Source organism: Hippocampus bargibanti, linkage group LG13 (assembly GCF_051943395.1).
Source record: "Hippocampus bargibanti isolate YZ-2025 linkage group LG13, ASM5194339v1, whole genome shotgun sequence".
NCBI lineage: Eukaryota > Metazoa > Chordata > Actinopteri > Syngnathiformes > Syngnathidae > Hippocampus > Hippocampus bargibanti.
Genome location: NC_142746.1, coordinates 9,872,656 through 9,897,222, shown reverse-complemented (window position 1 = coordinate 9,897,222; position 24,567 = coordinate 9,872,656). Strand labels below are relative to the sequence as shown.

Here is a 24,567-nt window from a genome sequence, read left to right as displayed (position 1 = left end):
AAACGTTCTTCATTCTTTTAAGCAGCATATCCATTAATTTAAATTCTGAAGAAATAAAAGCTTTTTTGTAAACACAAAGAGAAATAAGAAATGTTGGAAGCCAAAGTATGAACTCGGCAGAAAAATACCCAACAACGGGTATTGTAAAAATCAATTTCAGCAATTCCCCTATTTTTAAAGGCAAGATGTCATTTTTTCATATTTACAATGGTATTTACATGGCATCACTATTTCCTACTCTTTTGTACATAACGACGGAACTCTGAATAAGAAAGACATTATTTCAATTATTGTATTGTTTATTCACAGACGAAATTAGCATATTTGACAATCAAGCTGACTTTGACTTTGAAATTAATTCCAATACGTACTTACTGTACTTACTGTACATGTTCAAGTTACAAGTCTTCCCAGGCTGCAGGGGGCGACCATTTTGACGAAAGGCAAACTTTGGGCACACTGGAAGACGAGAAGAAGGCGGATGTGAGCCCGTTGGTTTGTGACACTTTTTATATCCGTAAAATGTATTTAAACCACATGCTCGCTATCGCGGATCGTGGACCGGCTTGATGACAACAAAATGGACCGCCACTTGAGATTGTTAGGTAACACCCCAAATAAACTTACGCTTTATTTAGCTACGACGGATACACAATGCAGTGCAATGGAATACAATAACATGGGACATGTTGAAGTCACAAATATAACATGGCTGTGGGGAAAATAACCATACACTCTGCTACAAATAGGTCCACTTGTAACGTCTCATTTTTTTCAATAATAGAAACACAAGCGTGCATGGTATCTTACTTCGTCCTCCGTAGACCTCGTTCGTTTGCCGTGAACGTGACTATCGTAAAGCGTTTGGCGTTACTTAGCAACCGTCAACAGCGTTCCCACTTCGCCATTTAAGTTACTATTAAAAATAATTTGCACTAATTAATGACATTTGTGTTCATTTTTTAAAAACAGTGTGGGGTCAATTGAATTTTTTCTCTATGAAAATGGCAAAACTGCCCAAAAAATATGAGTGCCAGGCTTGTGACATGACATACTGTATTTGAAAAACTTTGAAGGCAACGAAGTATTGAGGAAAGGCTGTAAATACTTACACACGATAAATGGGACTTATTCAGTTTTTACATCTTCAGAATTTTGCAATTCACAACTAAACATATGTTGCACAAAATATTGTAATGTTATCATTTTTTCACAGGCCCACGATAACGCAGCGATTACGACCAGATGACATCCGTCCGGTCAGCGCCGCTACCACGGACGGAGCTCCTTGTCTACTGGTTGTTGTCCTTTGGCTCCCATTTGTACTCTTTTTATGAACTGCACAGGTTCTCAAAGGGTAGGAGAAGAATTGGAATTGCCTTAACACAGTTCTGGGGAAACAGTTTGACCAACTCATGTGTTTCAGAGCATGAAGCCGGATTGGATAGACAATTTCACCTGGAAAGGAGCCCCTTTAAGGGGTTCAAAAGGGTATGTTTTAAAATGTTGCAGTGTCTTCATTCACCCTGGTAAAAGGGAGTCACATTGTACATACAGTAAATATAAAAAGTCTGCATGTCTGACATAATATACCAGTATACCAAAATAAATGAATATACATATTTCAAAATGTTTCAGTTAGTGAGCCATATACAAAAAAAATAGTACAAAATCAATGCATGTTTCCACCAAACTTTAATTGTGTTTTACTAATTAATATGGTATGTACCTTATGTAGCAGTATTGTGGCTCCTGTTTTGCATTTTCATCCACCGACTTTAAATAATTTAAGGATTTGTAATGGTATGTTGTCCTTGTGTTTTGGTCAGGATGTGTCAGACTTTGAGTGGACCTTCTGGACCGACTGGGCAAAGAAGTCCTTGCTGTGGACTCTGATTGGACATGCTGTCATATCTAGATTCTGCAGCATCTTTTACCCACAGGTTCGAGTCAATAAACATTACACAAAATCTCACAAGTGAGTCAAAAGGACAGAGTCGGGAAAAAATGATTTGCTTGTATCAAATTGACCCAGCGCTGCTCCTCCTGTTGCGAAAAGTGTATCAATTGTTATTAAGATCCACAAGTTTTAAATTGTGATGGAAAATTGCGGAATAAAGTAGTTTTTTTCCCCTTTTGTCAACAGTGTCGGGTTGCAGCGCTCACAGTTTACGGCCTGCTTGCAGCCTGTAGCTTGTTAGGACTCAGAGGTCTGGGCGTGCTACTTCTCCATGTGGCTTTGTCTTTCTTGGTGGCGCAGCTCAGGAGACCTGCTCTATGTTGGACCTGCATCCTTCTGCTCCTCTGCACTCTTCATGTGCGACCATTTCAAGATATACAGGTGGCCGTACCTTTTGATTGTAAGCACAGATGAGTAGGAGAATGTTTAAAAATGAAAGTATGGTTGTTTATAACTCATTGCCATTCCCGAAATGTATTTGGGTTTTGGTTTTTCTTGCGGGGAGGTGGGGTGCCAATACAGCGCTGGTCAGACCTCTGGCAATGTTTTCCCCTCCCACAATGGGGCAGCATTTGCCTTTTGCTTTTGTACAGCTGCCCACATTTCAAACTCAGATAACTACAGATCCATATAGTTTAGAAATTTTTTTTTTTTTTTTTCTGATGAAAGAAGAGAGGTTTGCTGAATTAAATGTTTATGTAGTCCCAAAACTCAATATTCTTTGGGTCCTACAATTTGAATGAAAATGATAAAAACCCTGGTACTGGAATGGATAATTTTTTGCACATTGTCTCGCAGTGAATGAGTAAACGATTATATTTATATTTAACATCCAACGCAGATACTTATTACAAACTATATTTAATGGACACAAGAAGATGCAAGAGGGCCACAGCGATGTCTTCTTGCAGATTTTTGGTTGATTTGAATTGTTTTGGAATAAACGAGTGACAGAATTTCAGTTTTTTTAATCTTGATTCACATGTCTTTTAAAACTACTGACCTCATATAGTTTAGTAATATAATATCAGCAATTATACACTACCATTTCAAAGAAACTGAAGGTTTTACAGTCACTAAGAAAAGAAACAATATAGTAAATAAAATAATATAAGGAAAAACAAAGAAATATAATTTAGACATTCTTAATGGGTTTAAAAAAATTTCCTCCAAATATCGCGCAGAGGAGCTGGTACGAGCAGGAGGAGGAGTACTACTTGCTTCTCTTCAGCGTGGCCGTGGGCACTCTTCGCCTCATCAGCTTCAGTTTGGAGCACTGCGGTCGCACTGCGATCCGTGGCGATGCCCTCCTGCAGCTCTGCTGGCTGTTGTCTTATACTTTTTACCATCCCTTTTTCTACAATGGACCTGTCATCACGTTTAATGATTACGTGGAGCAGGTGAGCGTTCAATAAATGATGAATAAATTCATTTTCTTACCTTTCACAAGATACTCTTGCAGCATTTTAGGTCCAAGAAGCTATTGTATTTTGAAACAAATTGAAAAATGTCATTAAACAGATATTTTCTGCCATTTTGTGGCATCCACGGACAATCAATTAAAGTGTGTTTTAAAGATCTCATACGGGCAAAACTATTTTTGTTATATTCCCTCCATTTGTATCAGCAGATTTTTTGGCCCTTTTATGGACACTGAACACTTTTTTCAGGATTTTTGGGTCTGGAATTTCGAACGCCATCAAAGAAGACACTCATTTTTGTTGTTGTTATTTTTGATGTTTTGGTGTGTTCGCTTCATGGATGTTGAGGTGTCACCTTTTTAGATGCAGAAACCCGCAGAGGAGAGTGACCGGCACAAAGCAAGTGCTCGTTACTTGTTGCTTCGTTCAGCACGGATTCTGATGTGGTGGTGCATCGCCGAGTATATGATCCACGTCATGTACATGCACGCTATCCAGTCTAATGAGACCTATCTGGAGATTCTGCCACCCTGGGCTTTAGGTTAGTGAACATTGTTCTTGCATGATTTCAATTCCTGACGGGTCTATCGCATCCCTAAGTCCCAGTGTAGTGCCATTCTTGCTTAAGAATGTTTTTCTCCATCTACTTCTTTATAAAGGGAAGTTAATGACATGCAAGGCTAAGGAAGAAAAAAAAACAGACTTGCTCTCACTGACCTTGCTCCATTATTCAGATGTGATCTTTCGCATTTAAATTATGTTTCAGTTTAGGTGTTAGCTTTGTCCACCAATTGTTTTTCTTATTTGTGTTCACAATTTTACACAATTAAATAAACAGAGAGAAAAAATGATGACAGGTTGTTTGTTATCTCGGTGTTGAAAGTTGATTGAGTTCATTTTGAACAAAAAAATATTTTTTTTGTCATTAAAAATGTTTTAAATTGAGAAATTTAATATACAGACGCTCCCCAATTTACGAACATTCAAGTTACGAAGAACGGTAAATACGAAAAATTTTGCAGGTATGTCAAAAAATGTTTGGACAGAGATGCTGTAAGTTAGATTTTGTATTGCGCGCCTTTTTCGGTCCGAGCTCGCTTGCGGTTGGCTGCGTACTGTACTTCACGCACACGCACAGACACATTGGAGGTTTCAAGGGCTGGATGTTTATGCAACGGACACCAAGGCTGAAGTGTTGCCAACGAGTTCAGGTCCCATGATCCGCCGAGCTTGCTTTCGGTTGGCTGCGTAGAGTATGTAGGCGGGGAGGAAATCAATTTTGCCAGTTGACGCCCTAAGGAGGCAGCGAGCTCACTATGATTGGCTGTGTAGGGTATGTGGGCGGGGAGGAAATCCCTATTCCCAGTTGACGCTGCAGGAGGATGCGATGCATAACAAAAAGTAATTGCTGCTGTAATTACGTGCCAGCAGCTTCAGTACTGGCTTACTGAAGACCCAAAGATATATGACATCGTACTACAGTAGGTGTGAAATTATTTGACGGCTGTTAGAGCGTCTGTGGGCCTGATGATTTAACAATCGAGGTATGGAAGTGTTTTGGAGAGGTGGCGGTGGTGTTCCTGACTGGGTTATTCAACAAGATCTTAGATGGTGAACAGATGCCTTAAGAATGGAGACAAAGTGTACTCATGCCCATATTTAAGAACAGAGGAGATGTGCAGAGTTGAACTAACTACAGAGGAATAAAGTTGATGAGCCATACAATGAAACTCTGGGAAAGAGTAGTTGAAGCTAGACTAAGAGCTCAAGTGAGCAATTGTGAGCGCCAGTATGGCTTCATGCCAAAAAAGAATACGACAGATGCAGTGTTTGCTTTAAGAATGCTGATTGAGAAGTACAGAGAAGGTCAGAAGGAATTGCATTGTGTCTTTGTAGATCTGGAGAAAGCGTACGACGGGGTGCCCACTCATGCCAACTCATATTAGAGGCTTTGGAGAGAAAGCCAGAGAGGCCAGACTGAGATGGTTTGGACATGTCCAGAGGAGAGGGAGTATAAATATCGGGAGAAGGATGCTGAGCCTTGAACTGCCAGGCAGGAGACCGAGAGAAAGACCGAAGAGGAGGTTTATGGATGTGGTTGAAGAGGACATGAAGGTAGCTGGTGTGAGAGAAGAGGATGCATAAAACCGGGTTAGATGGAGGACATTGATTCGCTGTGGCTACCCCTGAAGGGAAAAGCCGAAAGGAAAAGAAGAAGAAGACCGTCTGTGTTTTATGCTTCCGCGTTCAGTGTTTGACTTAAACATACATTCTATACAAAATATAACAGAGAAGTAACTTACGAACAAATTCACCTTATGAACGACCACTCGGAATGTATCTCATTCGTAAGGTGGGTAGCGTTTGTATTTGATTCAAGTGAAAAGGGGTATTATTTGTATTTTATTGCGGTACGTTTAATGTTGCTCGAGTCAGTTTCATTGATATGATTAATTATGTCAATGTACTGCTAATGATTCTTTTCTTTTGTTGGGCAGGTGGTCTGGCTCTGGCCCTAGTGCAGTTCTTCTTTGTCAAATACCTGGTGCTGTTCGGCCTTCCATCCATGTTGGCTACGTTAGACGGGCTGGTCCCTCCCGGTCTACCTCGCTGTGTCAGCATCATGTACAGCTTCACTGGCATGTGGCGGTAAATCACATTCACCCAGTGAGCCCCGTCCGCATTCCTTATCCGGCAGATGTGCTATACATCCTCGAGGAAAAAAAGGCTTGCATTAAATGTCAGGTGCTTTGGAGAGTGTCTTTGCTTAGGCTAATCATGGCCCTCGCTCTGAATCGCCTCTCCCGCCATTACTTGCAATCACCACAACGGTCACCTCCACATGACATCTGCGCGTCTCAAGGGTTCATCTTAGATTTTTTTTAATGGAGCTAAAGGGTCAGAGGTTAATATAGTAAAACACACATGCACACACACACACAATAAAAACACTTCTTCTCCATTAATGACGTCTACTGAAGATATTAAACATGTCAGAGAAGTGGATTTTTTTACGAGCAGTCTTGATCTTTGCCAGGCCGTGACATTGTTTCGTTTACACTGTAGGTGCCGCTGTTGATTAAATATTACAGCTTCTTACTTGGCGGAACCGGTTGAGGTTATAATAAAATATCCGTCAAAGTAAACCGTCAAATAAGCGCTTCGATTATTGTATGTACATACATGTGATGTGCGTATTGACGAGGTAGCAAATAAAAAGCAACAACCGGTGTCCGTAATGTTGGCAACTTTATGACATTTGCTATATTTTGCGACAATTCCTTAAAAAAGGACTATCAAAATGAGAACCTCGGTCCTGATGATATTAATAATACTCTTAATATGTTAGCATGATTCTTAATTTGAATACGGTGGGCAATTTGGGACAGGCTGCAAAAATGAAAACTGTGGTCCTGATGTTAGCAGCATTCTTAATACAGTATTTTACCAAGATTCTCAATTCATTCACAGTGGAGAGTAGGAGTAGAATCACCACTTAATTCACAAAATGAATGTTGAAATGCGTAAAAACAAAACTACACAAGTAGCAATTTATTGAAACGCTGCCATATACATCCAAAATGACATGGACAAAATGTAAATTTGCTTGGCATGTTGGCTTGGCCTTTGTCGAACATTCCAGTTTCTTATAAAGCTTGATTAATATTTGTTTGGGTGGCAGTAAAGCGTACTATTAAATTTTCCGAACATAAATATCCACCACAATGAATTCGGTGATGTCAGGAGTATATCCTTCAAATGAGTGTGGAAGGCTCCCCATCATGCCGCTGACTGAATGTTATTTAAGAAAATAGAATGTATGTTGATTCATTTCTAATGGGACAAGCTTAGTTGAAATCATCACAGAATGTGCCAGAATACAAAGAGATGAAAGCAGTTTGTAGTCAAGCATTCAATGTGCATTTTTAGACACGACCGACCCAAACGCTTCTTTTGTGCACATCTCTCAATAGACAAGTCGGCCCAATAATGCTGACCAGTGATGCATGCCAATCCTGCGTACACTGAGCTGGACCATGTTGACAACATTGATGGAATGCATCAAATGTCGGCTTACGTCATGGACAAAATGGGCAGCATTTATATGAGCGCAACAATGCTGAAAAACTTGCTTCTTCTCATCTAATTTAATGACGAAAGAGAGAGGGGGAGAAAGTGGGAGGGAGAGCGCGTCTGGCATTACAAACAGGACACTCCTCAACATGCTTGCGTTTATCTAGTATTTGGCATAATGAAGCCAGTGGAGCTCAGGTGTTCCTGGCTCATGGTATTATCATGTTAATGATTTCAATTAACGCCCCCCCCCCCCCCTCCTTTTTCGCTCGCTCTGTCTCTCCACTCTTACAGGCATTTTGACAAGGGCCTCTATCGATGGCTCCTCACGTAAGTGCCCCTTCATAGGATGTGCATTCAATGATGCCACACTTTCCGTTTATTCTATTTACAAATCCACTCACACAAATATCCTTTTTTATTTAGCTAGTTCTAGATTTCTCTTGATCGTTTCATTCTATCAATCCATTCATCCTTTGGTCTAAAAATCTATCCGCCCATCTACAGTCTAGAGAACAGAACAAAAATGTCTCCTCAGTAAAATATACATCGAACAGTTAATTGACTCTTTACATCACAGGTGTCAAAGTCAAGGCCTGGGGGCCAAATCTGGCCTACCATGTCATTTTATTCGGCCCACGAAAGCAAATCAAACTTTTGATATTGCATGTTTGCTAAAGTCCGAACCAAAATGTAAATTTGTCCTATGTAAACCACAATAACAGTCATTTTTTTACTTCAGATTTGAAAACTACCGTATTTTCCAGTGTATAAGGTGCACCGGAGTATAAGGCGCACCCCCAATGAATGCGGTATTTTCAAACCTTTTCCATATATAAGGTGCCCTGGTTTATAAGGTGTTATTAGTTCACATATAAGGCGCGGCTGCGTATAAGGCATCTTTTGAATAAAATTAAGGCTTTTGGGTGCGCCTTATACAATATGGTAGTTATTCATCAATTTGTTGTGCGCTCTGTCTGTAGTATATGGAGGGGATTGAAACATTCTAACGGTTTCCCCAAATTCATAATGGCCCTCGAGAGGAAACCGTAACTACAATGTGGCACCCCTCCTGTACATCATTATGCCCCTAACTCACAGTCTTGCTCGTTTGACCGATTCCTAATTTATGTGAAGTGAGTAGTTTTACTTTTCTTATTTATGTCCATCATTGTATCTGCGTTGTATTGATTTAATCCTTAAGCACATGATAATTTTGACATCGTATTAAACTCATCTATATGCACCTGTTTAAAAAGCTTTTTTAAAAATTGGTGTGGGTGACCGGGGAGGTGGTGGGGGTTGGGGCATTCTGCAGCTGCCATGCACATTTGGTCATAAATAGACAAGGGTGCTGCATTTGCATGGAGGTTTTCTCATGATTATGAGCTTGCATGTTGTTGGGGAATAATAGCAAGTGTGTTTCTGTTGTGTTTCCACCCGCCGGACCCTGGAGAAATGCCTCCTTTGTTCAATATGTGCATATGGAGCAAGCCAGCGCCTTTTTCCGGCTTACTCCTCGGATGGCTCGCTTTTTTAAAAAAATTATGAGTGTGCCTTGCTATTGAATGTGTCGCAGTCTGGTGGGAGTTTTTCGATCCGCTTGGTAGAGGTACGTGGGATCGAGATGCCACCGTGCCACGCTTGTCTGACAACAAGATCCCTTGTCACTCTTTGTTTTTTTTTTAGAATGAGAACACAACTAATTAGTTTTAATCTGTGGGGCTGTCTGCTTTGTTTTGATGTGCATAAATTTTTTGCTTTCAAAAGCATTTGCTCATTGCCTTAGCATTGCGCGAGAAATAGGTTCGACCATGAGACGGGTTGTCAGTCAAGCATTCATACCAATTTAGAATACATTTTAGAGTCTTCAATGAACTTTACATTGCATGTATTTTTTATTTTTTTTGACGGAATGTGGGAAGAAACCCATGTAGGCAAAAAAAAGATCATAGGGGGAGGGGGGGGAATACCAACTCTAGAATCCCCAACTTCAAAACTCATAAAGATTATGTCATATGTCTTAGATTTACTTCTTTTTTATTTTTTTTAACCATTTCACATTGAAGTAAATGTTATATGATGCCCATATGGACCAAACATGTTTTTGGACTCAATATGCCGATTTTACATGGTTGTTAACTCATTCACTGCCAGACATGTACACAAATGTGTCCACTCCAGTGCCAGGCTTTTGTCATCTTCACTCAAATTGCAGGATCCAGAGAAAATTGAGTGTTAGGACTACAAGAACATTCAATTCAGCATAAGCGACCTCAGATTCTCTTCTTTCATCATAAAAAAAGAGTTAATTCCTAAATTATATGAGCCTGGAGTTATCTGAGCTTGAAATGGGGTGGCTGGACAAAAGGCAAACGCTGCCCCCTTGTGGAAGGGAAATACTTTGCCAGAGGTATGACCAGCGCTTTATCGGCACCCCCCTCATCGCAACAAAAAAACTTAACCCGAACAAATTGGGGAATGGCGCTCCACGTCATGCTTTTCAATTCCTGAATAAATTCGGAAATGGCAGTGAATTAGTTAGTTTTTGGATTAGACCGATTTATTTTCACTACCTCAGTTTTTTGGCACAAACTAAGGAAGTGTAAAATCATCTTTTAAATGGAATTACATCTCTTGGTATTTTTTTTCTGCGAAACCGCGGGCACGACAATATTTTGAATGTTTTGGTTGGAGATACTTTTGACTAGCTTGTGTCCTGAAGTTTGGTAGATTGAATGGTTGAAGTGGCTTCAATTAATGAAGGATTTCATTTGCAAACGACATTTTCTATTTCAAGCCTGTGTCCATCGGAAACCATACCCCACTTCCGCTAACCCTCGCTCCCCCTCCTCCAAAACTTGCACTTATCGCAATTATCCCACCACAGATGTAAAAATGATAGGTGGCACACAATGCACCGCATATCCACGTCTCGTCTAAAGTGCTTTTAAATGCGGTGGTGAGATGACGCCCAAACGGTCTGAGGTGGACGGCGTGGGTGCAAAACCGTGACTCACTGATCCCCGTCTCCCATGGCTGCAAAGTGGCTCCTTCTTTTGTCATTCCATTACCTGCTGCAGGTACAGCTATCGAGCCGGCTAGAGGGTCCTCGATGGCTGCTAAATTAGAGTTTTTGCAGCTCAAGTGCGTATGAGAAGGAGCGTTTGATCCCAAATCCGTGCAAATGTGCATTTTAGATGAACAAGTTGGGCATTTAGACTCTCATTTATCTCAAGCCAGTGAGGAAAATCTACATGTGTCAATTTATATTCACCCATCAGCTTAAAGTGATCACGTCCTACATCGTAAAGATAAAACGCTGCCCTCCTGCCTGCTGGTTGCCATCCATCTGCTGACACACCTGCTGTTCCTCGCCAATGCGCCAAACTGGCCGCTCTTTTTAAAGCTCCCCAAAACCCTGGCTCGTCTTTCGGGAACTTTTCATTAACCGCGGGGTAGCTGAAATAATGAGTTTGTAGCTCGGCAATAACAGAAAGGCGGGCGAGGCCCTTCCACATGGAGAATTAACACGTCCGTAATGGAAGAGTCTAAATTCATCTATCGGCAAGGATTAAAATTGAAAATTGTACTCGTTCCTGGTAACTTGATTGAATTTTGGGGAACCATGTGTTTGCCTCACAATTCCGCTTAGCAATTCCAATTCCGTTGCAAGTGAATGGTAACAGTAGCTTTTATTACAGTATCTTGTCGGGCAAGGGTGTCAAACTCATTTTTTTGCTGTGGTCTACATTGTAGTTATACATATTACCTATGGAGCGCACAACAAATGAAAAAAATAACTCGTTTTCAAATTTGAAGAAAAAAAAAAACTTGTTGTGATTTACATGGGACCCTTTCAAATTTTGGTTAGGACTTTACCAAGCATCTTGGCACTTGACATGCTTAATTTGCTTTTGCGGGCCGAATAAAATGATGTGGTGGGCCAGATTTTGCACCCGGGCCTTGACTTTGACACCTATGTTGTAGGGTATGCAGAAACTGCATTATTTTATTTATTTGTTTGTTTTTTTTAACACACAAGTCACCAATTTAGTTTTTTCCCCCTCAAAGGACCCATTACTGCATATTGGATAGAGTGCAACTTCAGTGCAGATATTAAAGAGCTTATATTGGCAAGAATTTTGTAAATTCAGCTACTTTATCCATTTTAATGGCGAATATCGGATTCAAAACTTTGAGTGTAAAGCAAGAATCAGAGAACTTAAATAGAAAATCATTTGATGTAATCGACCACATGCAATGGAAGGAACTGAGAGATTCTCCTTCCATTGCCCACCCCAATCACATATGACTGATCTGATGTGACATACTATTGTCATGACGGGATGCAAGAAGAGTTAAACTTCTTTCCTGCAATCGGATAATTTCGACCCTTTTACTGTGATGCCGGATTCTATAAAAGGGACGGTGACAGGAATTCTTTTTTAGTCTCGCAGTGAAGAAATTTACATTTCACAGCAGCAAAGTGAAAGGAATTAAAGTAGAAAAACAAAATACAGGAGGAATGAAATCGGAAGCCGGGGTATTGGAATAACTTTGGAAATAATGGCTGACAAACAGTTTTGATACATTATTGAAAGAGATTACCCTCTCTGTTGAGGTGGGTAAATTCAGTCCACTTTCTTGACATCAATTACTATTACGCAAATTGGGGAATAGCAAAGCGCAAATACCCTGTATAGTCGAAATTTGAGAGTCGATTTTGATTGTTTATCGCTTTGATTGTTTAAAAATAATGCCAATAAACCAGAGACCGCTGGTTGACTTTAAACCTTGTCTGCTCAGAGCATGTCGTGATGGAAGATGTTTGTGTGACTCCCTGGGGGGGGGGAAGAAAGCACTCCATCCTGTGGCATCATTAATAACACTGGGGCCAAAATTGTTATTCTAGGCAGCAACAATTTATTTATTTGTTGGCTCCAAGCGTCAGAGGTACCTTTATCTGATTAAAAAATCTATGAACATGACATGACGCAGGGTGAGGACATTTTTAACCCCACTTTGTTACACATCCGCGCTAGTCATTAGCTACATACTGAGAAATGCTAATTAAATTGTTTCTGTGTGTGTGTGTGTGTGTGTGTGTGTGTGTGTGTGTGTGTGTGTGTGTGTGTGTGTGTGTGTGTGTGTGTGTGTGTGTGTGTGTGTGTGTGTGTGTGTGTTTCTAAGAAATAAACCTGCCACAGTGTAAATGACTCTTTTCCCCGCTCATGTTGCAGATACATCTACGTGCCTCTGGGAGGTTCACATCACGGAGTGATGTGTAAAATGTTATCCACAGCGCTGGCGTTTGGCTTCGTCTGCCTTTGGCACGGTGGCCATGACTACCTTCAGTGCTGGGCTCTGATGAATTGGCTGGGTGTTCTGGCGGAAACCGGCCTGAAGGCTTTCTTTGGCTCAACGCTCGTTCGCTCCTTTTTTGTAAGTTACAAAACATTCCGCACACATACTGTGTTTACGAATATGTCGGAAGCACAGACCTCCACCAATGCTAAAAGTCACATATTCTTCTATGAATGGCTTTGAAAATACAAAGGACTCTCGAAATTCCAAATAAAGAATTTGATCAACTTTTTTCATGGGGGGTGCAGGAGATTATATCATCCAGACATTTTAGAAGAGTCGAACAGTGCATGTTATGATGGATTGTTGTAAATTCATGAGTTATACTTGATAACCACTTCAAACAAGGCGTCCAAAAAAAGCTTTTTTTTTTAATCCTGCATGTGCCGAAGACCTAGCAAACAAAATGGGAGGCGTACTAGCATCCATCCATCCATCCACCCACCCACCTTCCCCCATATCCATCCATTCATGCATCCATCCATCCATTCATGCATCCATCCCACCACCCAGCCACCCAGATCCATCCATCCATTCATGCCCACCCATCCATCCATCCATGCATCGGTCCATTCATCCATCCACCCACCTTCACCCATATCCATCCATTCATGCATCCATCCAACCACACAGCCACCCAGATCCATCCATCCATCCATTCATGCCCACCCATCCATCCATCCATGCATTGGTCCATTCATCCATTCATGCATCCATCCACCCATATCCATCCAATTTCCAACCCGCTTATCCATACAAGCATACTGGGTGTTTTGGAGACTATCCCAGCTATCTTCGGGCAGTCGGCAGGGGACACCCTGATCCGGTTACCACACAAGGCACACATCAATAAACAACCATTTGCACTCATTCTCGCACCAAAGGACAATTTAGTGTTCCATTAACCTGCCACGCATGATTTTTTTTTTTTAGCAAAAACCCAATTACCCGGATAAACATGCAAACTCCACACAGGAAGGCCAGAACCGCAATCAAACTGCACATCTGCACTGTGAGACCGATGTGCAAACTTGAAGCGCACCGTGCCTGTCGCCTGTTAACAAGAATGTAAAATAGGATCTGGATCAAATCCATATTAAAAAGTTGAGGCTGATGTTTCTGTATCTTGTGCAAAATCAAACTTTTGTAAAAAAGATATTCCATGTATTACATTTCCCCTGAATTGCTTGTTTGCTTAAAAGGGATGGTCTGTGATCAAATCTTTCGGAGCTAAAACAGGAGTGGGGAATGTAATTCGATTGCATAAAAAGCAAATGCTTGGACGACGCAGACACACATTGGCTGGATGCTGTCACATCTAATTGCCGTGTATACTTAGAGTGAGTCAAAGTGTGTTTGTAATACAGTAGCAGCAGCGGGGCACCATCTTCTCTTTGCTCTCCAGAGAAGCTTGGCCCCCTCAAAGCGGTAATAAGGTCCGACTGTGCCTCTCGACAGTTTTGTTATTGCCGCTCGGTGGCGTCTCCCTCGCAGCATTGTGCCACTTCACTTTTTTTTCCACGCTGATTTCCCAGGAGCGGCATTCCTCTGCGGCAACAAGGAGACGCTGCGCCGCGCTGCTCTCTGCTTTCTCCACCGCCATGCTCATCCTCTCTAATCTGTTCTTCCTTGGGGGGATTCACGTCGGCAAGATCTTCTGGAAGCGCGTTTTTCTTCAAGGTAACGCCGGCCTTCCATGCCATTGCATCAGTGAAATATATATTTTTTTTAAGTACTGTAATGTGTTCGACATTAATGGCGGCCTGACGGCTCATGGGCACCACCCACTGACACAATACAGCAGAAAGACGAACGGGACCTGAACCCTCACAAAGAGTTTCTGTCAACCACAACACAAGTCCAAATGCTCACACGCAGACTTAGCGATCCACCAAACTCAAGGTCGATGATGTCATTCACTAGACCACACCCCTTAAAGGCACACCACCAATTTGGGATGACAATGGGTACAGTAGTTACATAAAGATCCTTTTTTGTGTGTGTGTGCGTGTGTTTGTGTATATATATATTTTTTTTTTTCCTTTCCGCAAGGGGCAGCGTTTCCCAATTTTCCATGTTAGAGCTTTGTTCCAGCTTCAGTTGTTCAGCGCTATACAAACAAATATGTATGTATTGCAATGTATTTTGGACAGCCGCCTTCATTTCAAGCTCATATGACTTCAGAGCCATATAATTTAGGAATTAACCATTTTTTTATGAAAGAAGAGAATTGAAGGTTTTTTACGCTGCACTGAATGTTCATGTAGTCCTAAAACTCAATATTCTGTGGGTCCTGGAATTCGAGTGACAATGACAAAAACCCTGACACTGGAGTGGACACATTTCGTCTGGCGGTGAATGAGTTAATCATCTTAGAGTGTGATCGAAAGAGCATGGAAAAAGGCCAGTCAGTTGGGGAGGGGTTTCACATTCGGGGCACTTCAGCCAGTTGGATAGGCTTCTGGCAGGTATTTGTGTTCCTGCAGATGCTCTGCCAGTCAGACATGCTGCTGTTGCACAGTATGCATTTGGCTGCATTTTTGTGCCTCCCAAATAGAGAGACATCTGCTCAGAGCCCGGCTCATTTGCTCGCTAAAGTCACAGCGTCATCAGTCTTCATCCAGCAGGGATCTCGCCTCATCACCTCCGTTATCCTTCAACTCATTACCGGCATGTGGACCCAAAGCCACCTTTCTTTCTATTAAGAATATCCGCTCTTCTTTTTTCGGGTCTCGACGGGACTGTGCCATGTGGTTCAAAATGGGGACTTTCCAAAGCATTTGAGAAATACTTTGATAGCTGCGCACAATAGCTGAGAGCCAATTCCCCCCCCCCCCCCCCCCAAAAAAAAAAAAAACTTCTTAAATGATAGTTTCACCCGCCTCAAAGCACTCATTCAAAATATGGCGTAGAGCGTCATTCCGGAATTTGTTTGGGTTTTGTTTTTTTTCATGCTTAGGTGCCGATAAAGCGCTGGCCATGACCTCTGGCAATATTTTTTTCATTTCCACTAGAGGGCAGCATTTCCCCCTTTTCCATTTTAGCACTTTGTTCCAATTTCCGCTGTTGTTAAAGCCCTACATAAACCAATATGTATATATTGTATTGTATTTTGGACAGCTGCCCTCATTTCCAAGCTCATATAACTCCAAACCCATATAATTTAGGAAGTAACTATTTTTCCTGATAAAAGAAGCGAGTCTAAGGTTTCTTACGCTGCATTGAGTGTTTATGTAGTCCTAAAACTCAATATTCTGTGGGTCCTGGAATTCGAGTGACAATGACAAAAACTCTCGCACGGGAGTTGACACATTTTTGCACGTCTGGCAGTAAATGAGGTATGTCCTTGTTATCAAACCTGACAGAATTTGGTGTATGTTTAAATATAGGACTCTGCTACTGAAATGAATTCACATTTCCATTGTTTTAGTCCTCCATTGTCATATTTTCTCCCCAAAACATTAAAATTGCAAACTGTGGTAAAACCACTAGATAGGGTGCATGAGATTGAAAAATAATGGTGGTCTGCTATAATTCAAAATGTGTATACCCCCCTTCCAAATCAATGTTTGCATTTCCTCCTTCACAACACAAAAAAATAGAATCGCCAAAATGTGGCGCTTGCACCAATGGCAGGGCGAAGTAGCTTTTTATACCACATGACATTAAAGTGCATTTAAAGACATTTAAAAGCAAAGTCAACAACCTATATCTTGTGAAAATCCTGAAACGAACATACATTGCAGAATATTTTTGAAAAATAAAATACCTTCACCGTAAGTATGGGGTGCTGAATTTGAACTACGATTTAAAAGCAGTCCTGAGGCACATGAGATCGAAAAATAAATGCTGGTCTGATACAATATGATTACTCATTTCCATAATCCTCCCAGAGTGCAAGTTTTTTTTCTTCCAAAAAGTACATTCCTAAACTCTAGCGCACGCATCACCGGTGAGCATCAGATGTAAAGTATAATTGCGGTCTGTTCAAATGAACACAGTTTTATTCCCCAAATGAACATGTTTTCGCCCACAAATACTTATTGCCGCTATATGTGCACTCATCATCCAAATTATTTTGCTGTGATGGAAAAAAGTAAGATTAAAAAGTGCAGTCCAAACCAACACAGACTCATCTCTCCATAAGGTAAATAAAACAATAAGGGAGTACCTTTATTCCAGCGGGGTCTTTGTTGTGTTGCTCCAGGTTTGAAAGGAAGCGAGATGAAGTCGGAATGAAAACATCTTTTTAATCCTCCAAAAAAAACAGGCCCCAAAAACTGTGGATTCAGCTGTCCTAATTTAACAAAGGTGCAAAAAGGAAAGATTCAAAATGACAAACCAAAGTGCTTCAGAATGTCACTCTGTGTCTTTGTGTTGTCATGTTATTTGTTATTTCGTTGTTTGTTGTTTTTTTTGTTCTTTTGACGCCGCGAGTGTGGCTGCCTTTCCAGCAGCTCCCGCATTTTGTTTTTCTACTTTCATTCCTTTCATCACTTTGCTGCTGTCTTCAATCCAATCCAAAACCCATTCCACACGGTGTGACGACAGCACAGAAAACAAACAATCTGACGAGGTAACAAGGAACACCTGGACAAGACACATTTTTGGAGGGAAGTGATAGGAATCCCGTCAACCAGCAGGACCGAAACAGAAAGACAGACAAAGGAACACACAAAAAAATATGAAAATATTTTTAAAATAAAAAATCAACTGACCATGCCAATCTTTTGTGCACTTTAAGAGCTCAAGCTAAATTTCTCACTTTAGTTGGAAACGTAACACTACACACAAAATATATCGATATACCTTAATTGCTCTGGGACAGCTTCAGGTGATTAAAAAGTAATAACGCACTCACTCAGTTCCGCATCTTGTAAAATAACAACGAAAAAAAAGGCTGAAAAAGTTATTACATTACAATGAAAAATATCTTCAAATGTGCGATTGTTCCCCTTTCGGACCTGAAGCGAGACCAAATCTGCAATAGTTGCATTCATTTCTCAGCTGATGATTCTTTTTTTTAATCAAATTGCACGTGTTTCTATTCAATTTCAGGTATAGTCTTTAATAAGCGCTTTAATTTGTAGTCATTTGTACCGCTGATGGTCTTAGATTGATAAACACACAGAAACGATCGTGTGCATTGTGACATCTACAGCCTATAAAAAGAGCAGTTTTGCAAGTGGCGTCCATGGTGGGCAAGCACTCTGAATGCACCAATTGCACCACGGTGTCCAACTGGTTCATCACTAGTGCATCATGGCACAGGCTTCATCCATCCTGTGAGATTTTTGCAGATTTTCCCTGTGTCTGCATGGGTTTTCTCCGGGTATTCCGGTTTCCTCCCACAATCTAAAAACATGCATGACAGGCTGATTGAACTCCCCAAATTGTCCCTTGGTGTGAGTGTGAATGTTGTTGGTGTCTGGCTCGAGCTCACTCGTGATCTATGTGAGGATAAGGCAGATCAAAAAATAGATGGATGGATGATGAAAGGAGGATGGATGGATGGACGGATGGATGCATGGATTGATGGATGGACAAGCATCAGTCAGGGAGATGGATGATGGATGGACGGTCGGTCAGTCAGGTGGATGGATGATGGATGGATGGTCAGGCAGGCGGATGGATGATACATGGATGGACAAATGGATAGTCAGGCGGATGGATATTTGATGGATGGACGGACAGTCAGGCAGATCGATGAATCGATAGATCGATGGGTGGAAGAATGGATGGATGAATGGAACTATGGTCAGGCAGGCAGATGGATGATGGATGGAAGGAGGGATGGATGATGACTTGTTGGAGTTGTTGATGGATGGAGTCTTTGTTGTAGAACTTGCGGGAGCTAACATAACACACTTTGAAAATTTGTGTTCAACGGGGATGTCATCCAATCAGGCGTCACAAAAAAAGAGTGGTTCATCACTTTTTCATCTTTAAATATTACTGTTATCATTATAAATAACAGTTGCCGTTTCGTTATTATTACGTCCATGTGTAGACAGATGAAATGTTTGCTTGACCGGAAAATCACTTCCACTCAATCATATTTCACAGCTGACCTTCTTTCCATGCACACAACTGTGTTCCGGCGGTGAATAGGTGAAGAGGAACCGACAAAAAGAAAGGCCGTGTTGAAAAAAAATCCACTTCCAGAGTGTGAATTATTCACGCCGCAGAACCAGAAACTTAAAACGGCAACTCTCTGTTGGCCAAATGCCTTATTTGGGTGCTAAAAATAGAACGATACGAGAGGGTGTGCGCGTCATTAGACGTCGTAGCACTTCATCAACAGCGGATCAATGCTTGTAAATCAGGCCCCGGTCACAGCGGGACGCACCTTTGACCTCGCTGCTCATGAGGGGTTCTTGAGGTCTGCTGAGCCACATCCCATAATAGTTACTTCAAACAGACACTTTTAATCAGAGGCTCGCTGAAGCCACGTGGCAATCGGAATGCTGACATTTTACGGGAGTGACGGGGCCCGGGCGTCTGTACAAATACATTTCTATGAATAATATATACATAGCACTTCACACATTTATGAGAGCAGCGGGTCTCAAAAATGTTGTCACCCTGGCAACCTGCGTTTTCCTATGGTCGTCCGTGTCGTGACCCATTTTTGGAACTTGACGTCACGGAGCGCGGCGAGTGATTGGTAGTCTGCTAGAGAGGCGTGGCTCTCTTATTTATGTATGTATGTATGTATGTATGGGTGTATATTTATTTATTCTTTATTCATTTATGTCGTATGAATTTATTTCTGAAATTATTTATTTGTCAAAATGGCCACGTCATTTCAATTTCGAAGTAAATCACACCTTAGTTATGTAGAGACAAAGTATTGTGTTTGAATATACGATTGTTTTTTGCAAGGTTCTCTTCCCATGTATTTTTTTAACAAACAATTCATCACATGACAACACACAATATCAGATTTACTGTATATAAATGATTTGGTCTTTTCGATTAGAATTTATCTAGACAATAAACGAGTCATATATATTGCAATTTGAAATTGCCTCGGCACTGCTATTTTGGTTAGCGACAGTACTCCACTGGGTTCAGGATTTAATAATACCTGTGAGTGAAAAATTCCGTTATTTGGCAGGCTAAGGCGGCTCAGTAGATCTCTTCCTCGTCCGGCTACAGTGATATTGGACGAAGTGGGCTTTTCTGTAAATGGCCTGCTTGGCAAAAGAATTAATCAAGCGGCAGAAAGCAGGAAAAAGAAGCTGTGGCGCAATTAAGCAACCACTTGATTAAAGCCACATGAGCAATCAGCGAAGGGAAATTGGATATTTATTGTCTTGGAGACATTGTGTTGTGTCGATGGGCGGAAGCCTGTCCGCTCCTTGACCACAATCACGATGCATTACTTTTGCGCGGGCCATTATACGTAAATGTTTGACACATGGCTTCGCCACTTTGGGCTAATGGGCAGTGGCCAGTGGTCTTGATTTACTCAGTGGGACAAATTACAAGGCTGTCGGGGGAAGGAGTTAATTGAGGGGTTTGGGGTGTTATCATGAATACCGTATTTTCCAGTGTATAAGGCACATCGGAGTATAAGGCCAGTGTCTGAAACTCATGACAAAAAGTTAGCGGACACCCGGGCAGACAACTCTAAAAAGTTGCCTACCCTGCCATAAAGTTGTCTGCCCATTTTTTCACAACTTGAAACACAATAAGACGACGAATCACAAAAAAAAACATTGTTGCGAAGTATAAAGGATTTTTTAAATGAAGGAAGTACCTACCACAAATGCTTCCTTGCTGAAGATTTTGCTCCAGTTGTCGTTTGTCGTCATGGTGCACAATGCAATGTTTGCGTGGGCTCCTCTTTCTAAGCGGCTTTCAAAACTCTCAAGTACACTTTACAGTCACGGTATAGTCCGAAGCACGAAACAGGCTTCTGATTGGCTTCCGTGCCGAGTATGCAAATTGCCAAACGAACGGTATACGTTCGGACTATACCGTGACTGTAAAGTGTACTTGAAAGTTTTTAAAGGCGCTTAAAAAGAGGAGTCCACATGGCTTGTAGCGGTTTGCTTTATTCAATAAAACAAACATTTGATTTGAAAAAAAAACTTTTTTTGTCTTGTTCCTGTTGTGACTCAATATTACTTCACATATAAGCATATAAGGTCACATATAAGGTGCAGGGTCATCTTTTGAAGAAAATCAAGGCTTTTCGGTGTGACTTAGTTATACACCAGAAAATACAGTAAAATAAATCACGAATGTGATTTTTTTTATTACACAACATACATGTTATATTTGCTATTTAAATATTCTTCACACAATACTTTTTTTTTTTAATTCTGGACAAACATGCGGATCAAACCTCTCAAGATGGAGGACACTGATTTGCTGTGGCGACCCCTTGAAGAGAAAAGCAGAAAGGAAAAGAAGAAGACTAATTTGAATGGGGGGAAAAAAATGAAAAATTATGCATGATTAATATATAATAAATAACGGACTAATGTGTTAAAATATTTAACAACATACTCTATTAAAAAATAAAATCAAGGCGATAACTTTTCCAAATGGCAATGGTGAATTAAAAAAAGAAACTAAAAGTAAAGATTTCAAAATGAGATGTAAAATAAAAAGGGTGAATTTTACTCACAATAATCATATGATTCCGCAAATAATGGTGAACCATTTAACCCTCATATTATGTTACGTATAATTTTACCCGTTTCCGTTTTTGTGTTGACTAAAGCACTGGATATATTTCTTTATTCTTTTTTCAAAACAGTTCTAAAATATCCCATTGGGATTGAAAATATGTTGTCTCTCTTTTCAAGTACAGTATGTTTATAACACAAACTGATACGGAAGGACTTCTTTAATCGATTGCAAACATTTATGCTTTCCCCTTCAGAACTATTTGAATCATATTCATAACTGGATGAGTAACAAGAAATCATCTTCTCCCAATCTGAAGCCATTGTTTTGATTCTAGAGCAAGGCGAAAAACGTCCTGGCGTGACGTCACGAACGAGGGGGCTGACCTTCTGAAACTCGCTATTTCCGAGGTCATTTTGAAGTAGTTTTGGGACACTAAGTCATTTTTATTGGTGTTTTGCATTTGACTAAAAATATCAGCCTGCGTGTTTTGGGTATTTTAGATGCTATAAAACGATTTTCTGATGTCAGTTAGGAAACAAAAAATGGTGTCGGTTGTCCTTTATGGGTAAAAATGAAGCACAACATAATCAACGTGATTTGTTTTTCCAAGATAATATGAGGGTGAAAGATAAAAGCTGAATATAGTCATGTTTTTTAAAATGTTGGATAAAGGTATAAAAAACATCAATATTCCGTGATACGTGTGCTATCAAAGTATTGATGCTATGCTAATGACAGTTTAGCGCAAAGCATTGTAAAAAATCAGAACCATTTCAACATTATATTCAGTCAAATATAAAGCATATGATTAACGAAGGCATCTCCTGGAATTACGGCTGTCGATACAGGCACAGTTTGAGCTTTCACTGTTTTGGGAACGTACCGGTACGTACGTATGTGTAAAGACAAAAACGCTGGGAGCAGTTGAGCACTGCGTAGTGTCCAGCAAGTTCTCATTAGCATTCCCCAAACACTTGCAAAGTTGTTGTTGTAGGAACTCCAACAAGTATCATGGTTGCAGGTGCATGTTTTTGGAGGGACGCCAGCCAGCTGTTCGCGGCGTTATCGTTCGAACACCATCACAACACGCGGGCTCATTAACTGCACTGATCTTCAAAATCTGAAAAAAAAAAATGCTTCATAACGCTTCTCCTCATACCAGGCTGGTCCACGGTGGCGCCGCCCATGCTGGCCTTCCTCTACTGCTTTGCGCAGGTGGGACTGGAGTGGACTCCTCAGCCGTCGTGAGTCACCTTGACTTTGCAAGGCAGCCAAAAAATAACATAAAAAAAAAGCAAACAAACAAAAATCATCCGCGCCAGAACAACACATGGAATTTGGAACGCTGCCATGGAAGCCGACTGAAATGCTGGCTGAAGTCAAGCGGCAAGCGTAGACTGGCAAGAGATACTGTTATTTTATTTATGTATTTTTTTTTTGTGGATGAAGTTAGCACCACACACAAGTGCATAATGCGCATAAATACAAGGATGTAAGTGCTATTTGTTATTCTCTGAAAATGCATATTATCACTGTGAAATGAAAAGTTTAGTCTGGGTTGTGAGCAAGTTCCGGAGAGTCTTTTCTGTATATGTAATTGGCAATTCCTGTTTTCCTTTTATTAAAATAATCTACAAGCCATTTTGTTTCAAGGCTATTGCTGTCAAATGAATTTGAAATGACATTAACTCATTTACTACCATTCACAAATTTATTCGGGAATTGAAAATATGATGTATAGCGCCATTCCCAAATTAGTTCGGGTTTGTTTGTTTTCCTGCTTAGGTACCGATAAAGCGCTGGTCAGACTTCTGACAATGTTTTTTTTCCTTTCCACAAGGGGGCAGCGTTTCCATTTTTCCTGGTTAGCACTTTGTTCCAGCTTCAGTGTTGTTAAAGCGCCAATTAAACCTACATGGATGTATTGCATTGTATTTTGACCAGCCACCCTCATTTCAAGGTGATATCATTCCGGACGTATATAATTTAGGAAATAACTTTTTTTTCTGATGAAAGAAGAGAGTCTAAGGCACAGGTGTCAAAGTCATGGACCGGGGGCCGAATCCAGCCCACCACGTCATTTTTTTCGGCCCGCGAAAGCAAATCAAACTTGTGAAATTCCATGATGCTTGCTAAAATCTGAACCAAAATTTTATATTTTTAGATGGAAACCACAATAACAGTCATTATTCTTGACTTCAGATTTGAAAACTTGTTATTCATTCATTTGTTGTGCGCTCTATATGTAATATGTGGAGGGGATTAAACATTCTAATGGCTTCCCCAAATTCATAACGGCCCTCGATAGGAAACCATAACTACAATGTGGCCCGTGGCAAAAAATGACTCACACCTGTGGTCTAAGGTTTCTTGCACTGCATTGAATGTTTATGGAATCCTAAAAGTCAATATTCTGTGGGTCTTGGAATTCGAGTGACAATGACAAAAACCCTGGCACTGGAGTGGACACATTTTTGAACATCGTCTGGCAGTGAATGGGTTCAAATATATGAGGATCAAACTGGCAATGCAGGCGGTTTGTAACATTTTGGGGGTGGGACCTTTTTTTATTTTGAACTTACAGTTTACTGTCCCTCCCCAACGAATGGGTTTCCTCAGAATATAATGCAACCCGGTAAAAGTAGAGACTCTGAGACTTCTGGCAGCGTCGTTATTGCCCCTCCACATGTAATTTGGCTGACGCTAATATCACGAGATGTATTACTGAAGAGTTTCAGCCTGGTAGCCGGCGGGAACATTTTAATGGATGACATTTATCCTCTGGAATTCACACACTAATTGCTTTTGGGAGAGTAGTTGAGTAAAGCACCATTTTCAAGCCGAAATAACACCCAAAAGTCAGCCGTTTAGCGATTGTTACGTGTTGTCAATGTGGGAATCATTTACCGCGATGATTGGATGCGAGGGATCATCATCAACAGTGACTCAGAGGTCAACTTGGAACAAAAACAACTTTTTGGGGGTATGCCAGATTTGGTCTGATATTATTTTTGCAATGAAATATTTTTGCTCCTGACAAATATGCATCAAACATCGGTGTTGAAATGATTTTTTTAAAAACGGTAACTATGATAGCAC

General features: G+C 40.7%; 1 protein-coding gene across 3 annotated transcripts; it reads left to right on the top strand.

Annotated features, from left to right (window-relative positions):
- Positions 1-456: 456 nt before the first annotated feature.
- hhat (hedgehog acyltransferase) lies at positions 457-22,800 on the top strand. 3 transcript variants are annotated; one of them, XM_089011491.1, is made up of 13 exons: positions 457-605; positions 1,217-1,357; positions 1,427-1,491; positions 1,830-1,943; positions 2,147-2,341; positions 3,145-3,360; positions 3,745-3,922; positions 5,880-6,030; positions 7,750-7,785; positions 12,699-12,900; positions 14,358-14,504; positions 16,085-16,160; positions 22,631-22,800. In XM_089011491.1, the coding sequence occupies exons 2-12, from the start codon at positions 1,246-1,248 to the stop codon at positions 16,157-16,159; spliced, it is 1,491 nt and encodes a 496-aa protein (XP_088867617.1). In that variant the 5' UTR covers positions 457-605; positions 1,217-1,245; the 3' UTR covers position 16,160; positions 22,631-22,800. The 3 variants fall into 3 exon arrangements, with proteins under 3 accessions (XP_088867617.1, XP_088867616.1, XP_088867618.1); XM_089011490.1 differs by lacking the exon at positions 16,085-16,160 and having other exon boundaries at positions 458-605; positions 14,358-14,502; XM_089011492.1 differs by lacking the exons at positions 7,750-7,785; positions 16,085-16,160 and having other exon boundaries at positions 458-605; positions 14,358-14,502.
- The last annotated feature ends 1,767 nt before the right edge of the window (positions 22,801-24,567 follow it).

Coding starts and splice junctions, on each gene's coding strand:
- hhat (XM_089011490.1), top strand. CDS start 1,246: ATGACATCCGTCCGGTCAGCGCCGCTACCACGGACGGAGCTCCTTGTC. Junction 3,923..5,879: donor TCTGCCACCCTGGGCTTTAG/GTTAGTGAACAT, acceptor TTTGTTGGGCAG/GTGGTCTGGCTCTGGCCCTA. Junction 12,901..14,357: donor CGCTCGTTCGCTCCTTTTTT/GTAAGTTACAAA, acceptor CTGATTTCCCAG/GAGCGGCATTCCTCTGCGGC.